Source organism: Salvia splendens, chromosome 8 (genome assembly GCF_004379255.2).
Source record: "Salvia splendens isolate huo1 chromosome 8, SspV2, whole genome shotgun sequence".
Classification (NCBI taxonomy): domain Eukaryota; kingdom Viridiplantae; phylum Streptophyta; class Magnoliopsida; order Lamiales; family Lamiaceae; genus Salvia; species Salvia splendens.
This window is the reverse complement of record NC_056039.1, coordinates 24,208,217-24,213,608: the sequence shown is the minus strand read 5'-3', so window position 1 is coordinate 24,213,608 and position 5,392 is coordinate 24,208,217. Positions and strand designations below refer to the sequence as shown.

The 5,392-nt window shown below is 45.7% G+C and overlaps 1 protein-coding gene across 1 annotated transcript; it reads right to left on the bottom strand.

The window, feature by feature from the left end:
• Nucleotides 1-209: 209 nt before the first annotated feature.
• Nucleotides 210-800, bottom strand: LOC121745944 (vegetative cell wall protein gp1-like). The gene has a single exon (XM_042139888.1). The coding sequence runs from the start codon at nucleotides 798-800 to the stop codon at nucleotides 210-212; it is 591 nt and encodes a 196-aa protein (XP_041995822.1).
• Between the last annotated feature and the right edge of the window lie 4,592 nt (nucleotides 801-5,392).

Below are 5,392 nucleotides of genomic sequence, written 5' to 3'. Positions count from 1 at the left end.
CCTGCTTCTGGCTGGGGAGTCACTGACTTTGGTTCTTCTTCTCTTGTCTGCCTCTCTTCCACCTCGTCTTCTGGCTAGTGGGCTAGGCCTTCTGGGTCGTTCCTTGTACTAGCTTCTTCACCCTCTCCTACTGCCTCCGATAGGAGGTCCAGACCCTCAGCCATCTTGGCAGTGTCATCTTTCATCCTGGTCACCTCGTTCAAAAGCGCCTAAAACTCTTCATCAGGCCTTGCTTTCTGGCCGTTTCGTTCAGATCTATCCTCCCTTCCCATTCCTTGGGGAACGGTTTCCGCTACCGGTGTTCTCTCCGATTCATCTCCTTCCTCCCGGCTCCTCTTCTCTTCGCCTTCTATCCCTTCGGTCACTTCTGGATCTAAGTCATAATAGGCGGAAAGGGGGTCAACATCCATTGGTTCAATAGGAGGGGAGGGTTCCGAGTATTCTGAAGGTGCGGTCGTCGAGGGAGATCTCTTTTCTGGTGGAATTGTTGATGAAGGCGGAATGGAGGTTGGTGGGGTTGGTACTACCGGGGTTTCTGCTGTCAAGCTTGATTTGCCTCCGATTTGGCTAAAACCTGCCAACGCAGCCGCCCAATCTTTATTCGGGTCCTGCTGTCTGAGGAACTCCGCCAGTGCGTTCAAAGAAACCATCGCCGGAGCCTGTGGTGATGGTGGTCGCGGCTGTGGTTGTGGGTTTGGTGGCTGCTCTGTAGTAGGCGGTGGTGTTTCAGGGGTTTCTTTACGGACGGTGGGAGTGGATTTACCGGAGGCTTGTTTGTAGGCCATTCTCTTCTTTCCCATGGTTGAACAGTGGTGGTTATCGGAGGTGGGTTGTTTGGGTGTTGATTTCGGTGGAGATGGTGGTTGCTTCGGGTGAGAGAATGTAGGTAAGGGTTTATGAGGCGAAGGGGAGTGGGCGGAGGCTTTTTTAGAGTAGAATGGAGCAGTTAAGGGTTTATAATCGGCTATAGGCGGTTTCCAGGTTACGCCGCTTCATGTGGGAGACGGTTGGGAGCGCTGGATTTTGATTGGACGTCGCCTGTCCTGTCCTGCAAAGCTGCACCACGCGCCCTCCCAGTCGCTGTCCACTCCTGCAAAGCTGAACCAAACTCTAAATTTAAATATCACCCTATCCTATTCAAATCTCTCCCTTAACATTTTCCTCCCATATTTTCCAAGAGTGGAAACAAAGTAAAAGGACACTTGAATACACTTGGGAGTATACCGAATTAGCATTCTTGTGGTCAGTACGCACTCGAAATTAATATTTAAGGTCCAAAAAATATTTTTGGATTTTAATTTTTTAATAGGATGCAAAAATTAAACTCTAAACTACCAAGTATTTACAATATTTACAATTTACTCTAGGTAATTTGGAATTCTACTTGGCCAGCATACGTGAATTTCGCTAAAAGAAAAACTAGCCCAGTGGAACTCCAAATTCCCATCCTACTGGTCAGTATGCCACTTTAGTGTGTGGTTGCAGTGGAATCTCATCCATTACACCCACATCACTATTATCCCTAAACACCTTCAGCCTATGTCCATTTACGATAAAAGGTTCAGAGTTAGGAATACTCCCTGAAATCTCCACTGCTCCATTAGCACAGAGTGCGGTTATGACATAAGGTTCTGTCCACTTCGATTTGAGCTTCCCAGGCATTAGCTTCAACCTTGACTGGAAGAGTAGTACTTTCTGGCCAACATGGAGGTCTTTGGTCCTTAGATTTCTGTCGTGCCACAATTTAGTTCTCTCTTTATACCACATGGTGGAATCAAACGATTCCAATCTGAGCTCCTCTAACTCCTGTAGCTGCAACTTCCTTTCATCCTCACAGGCTTTAGCATCCATATTAACTTGTTGTACTGCCCAGTATGCTCGATGTTCGATTCCCACTGGTAAGTGGCACATCTTTCCAAAAACGATTCGGTATGGGGACATTCCTATGGGAGTTTTGTAGGCTGTCCGATATGCCCAGAGAGCATCCTCTAACCTCATGCTCCAGTCCTTCCTAGAAGGGTTAACAGTTTTTTTCAGAATGTTCTTTATCTCTCGGTTAGAGATCTCCGCTTGGCCGTTTTCTTGCGGGTGGTAGAGGCTGGATAATCTGTGGTGCACACCGTACTTCTTCATCAAGGCTTCGATAGTGCAGTTACAGAAGTGGGTTCCCTGATCGGATATGATGGCCTTTGGTACCCCGAACCGGCTGAAAATATTACTCTTGAGGAACTTGGCCACCTCTTTCGCCTCACAAGTGCTTCTGGCCTTGGCTTCTACTCACTTAGAACCTAATCAACTGCGACCAAAATATACAAGTTCCCAAAGGACGAGGGAAAAAGACCCATGAAGTCCATCCCCCATATGTCGGACACCTCACAAATAATAATTGGGACTTGTGACATTTCATCTCGTGCAAAGATCCCACCGGTCAGTTGGCAACGTTCACAACTTCTACAGAATTCATAAGCATCCTTGTTGAAAGTTGGCCAATAAAAGCCATTGTCCAGAATCTTCCTTGACGTTTTCTTGGGATCGAATTATCCTCCACATGCTAAGGAATGACAATGTGTTAGTACGTCCCTCTGCTCCCAGTCAGGAACGCATCTTCTTATCACTTGATCTACTCTTACTTTCCATAGGTATGGGTCGTCCCAAAAGTAGTATTTCGCCTCACTCTTGATCTTCATTCTTTGAGCCTTGGTGACGTTTGGCACTTCTAGAAGCTCTCCTGAAACTAGGTAGTTGGCTAGGTCCGCAAACCATGGCTCCTGCCCTACTTTTTCCTTCCCGTTTGCTGTTTCATTCTTGCTAGTAAGCTTCATCACTTCTTCCCAGTCAATTTTTCTGGCGGCAAAAATCACCTCACATAAATGTTCCTCCGGGAACCGGTCTTGCATCTCCTCGCTGCTCCCATCTTGCACCATTCTGCTCAAATGATCCGCTACTTTATTCTCGACCCCTTTTTTGTCTTCCACTTCCCAATCAAATTCTTGTAGCAGGAGTACCCACCGGATCAAGCGGGGCTTTGATTATTTCTTGGCAATCAGGTACTTAATGGCCGCATGGTCAGTATAGACAATGACCTTGGATCCTAACAAGTACTGCCGAAACTTCTCGAATGAATACACCACGGCCAGCATCTCCTTCTCAGTGGTGTCATAATATCTTTGAGCTTGATTCAATGTTTTAGATGCATAGAAGATCACATACCTTTTTCCCTCGATCTTCTGACCCAGAACAGCTCCCACTGCGTAATCACTGGCATCACAGATTACTTTGAAAGAAAACCTGGATGATTAGTGCGGATATCAGCTTTTCCTTGAGAAGATTGAAAGCAGCCTTGCGCTGTTCATCAAAAATGAACTCCACCTCGTTTTGAAGAAGTCTAGTAAGGGGTTGGGCGATTTTGGCGAAATCCTTAATAAATCATCGATAAAATCCTGCATGCCCCAGAAAACCCCGTATTTCCTTCTGGTCAGTAGGGAAAGGCAGTTTGGAAATGACGTACACTTTGGCTTGATCCACCTGGATACCTCTCTCTGACACCATGTGTCCTAGGACGATCCCTTCTGTGACCATGAAATGGCTTGACACCTCTCTAGAAGTATGTCCAAGTGATGAAGGCACGAGTCGAAAGAGGCTCTATTGACTGTAAAGTCATCCATGAATATCTCTATGCACTCCTCAATCAGATCTAAAAATATGCTCATCATACATCGTTGAAATGTACCGGGAGCGTTGCACAGACCGAATGGCATACGTCTATACGCGTAGGTTCCAAATGGGCAGGTGAAGGTGGTTTCGTCCTGGTCTTCAGGGTTTACGTAGATTTGAAAATACCCACTGTACCCATCTAAAAAATAGAAGTACTTCTTCCCAGCGAGTCGCTCCAAAATCTGGTCGATGAACGGCAGAGTGGAAGTGATCTTTCCTGGTAGCAGCATTCAGTTTGCGGTAATCAATGCACATCCGCCAACCAATGACTAGCCTTGTTGGTATCAACTCAGTCCTCTCATTTTGAACAACTTGGATCCCTGACTTCTTGGGGACCATGTGAATGGGGCTGACGCACTCGCTATCGGGCACCGAATAGATCATTCCCAACGACAGCAACTTCAAGATTTCCTTCAATATCTCCTCCCGCATGTTAGGATTCACTTTCCTTTGTGAGTCTCGACGTGCTTTTGCTCTCTCTTCTAGCTTGATGTGGTGCATACAGACATCGGGGCTTATTCTCACCATATCTGTAAGGCTCCATCCAATTGCTCTCTTGTTCCTTCTCAGTACAGTCAGTAGTTTCGCCTCTTGCTCTTTCGTAAGACTGCTGCTAATGATCACCGGGTATGAATTTTCCGCCCCGAGGAAAGCATACTTCAGGTTTGCTGGCAATTTCTTCAACTCAACTTGTGGGGGAAGTGTGTCCGCGGGTAGAAGGCTCCTTGCAGCATCCCCTTCCCTTTCTAACTCACCATCTGAAAGTTCCTCTATACTGGCTGGTAGCTGAGCCCCTGCGGTTCTAATAAATTCTGATTTCTGACAAAATTCCTTAATCACTCCTTCGATCTCTTCATCCGTCAACCCTTGGCTACTGATCAGATCGCACCATGCAGCCGCTTCTACATCAGCCTGTCCATAAACATCCAAAGTTAGAGTTTTTCCTGCAATAATTCGGTCTCAAGAAAATCTTGGACTAGGGGGTCAATTACATCAACATAACATAGATTTTCAGAATCGATAGGCTTTTTCATGGCCTCATTGATATCAAATGTGAATTTCTCTCCATGAAAATCAATAAAAATTGTCCCCTCAGCCATGTCCACGATTGTCTTAGTTGTCCTCAAAAACGGTATCCCTAACAATATACCATTAGACTTCCTAGCCTCAGACTCACTCATCTTGATCACATAGAAGTCAGCAGGATAAGTAAAATCATGTACTCTTACCAACACATTTTCTAGCACACCCTCAGGATTTATGCATGACCTATCAGCCAGTTGGATTAACACCCTAGTGTTTGACAACTTTACTCCCTTCAACCGGTTATAGACTGATAATGGCATAACATTTATAGATGGTCCCAGATCACACATTGCATGCTCGATTTTTACATCTCCTATAGTTATAGGTAAAGTGAATATACTTGGATCAGCTCTCTTGGGTGGTAGCTTTTCCTGCACAATTGTTGACGATATTCCTTCCACCATGATCTTTCCATCCTTCTGGGCCCTCCCGGCTATGAACTCTTTGATAAATTTCCCAAGCGGGGGTAGCTTCACGACTTAGAGGAGTGGTATGGTGATATCCAGCTTCCCAAAAATTGACAGGTAATCTACTGGGTTCTCTTTCTTTCTCTTAGTCACGAAACGGTAAGGGAATGGTTTTTTTCCTTTCG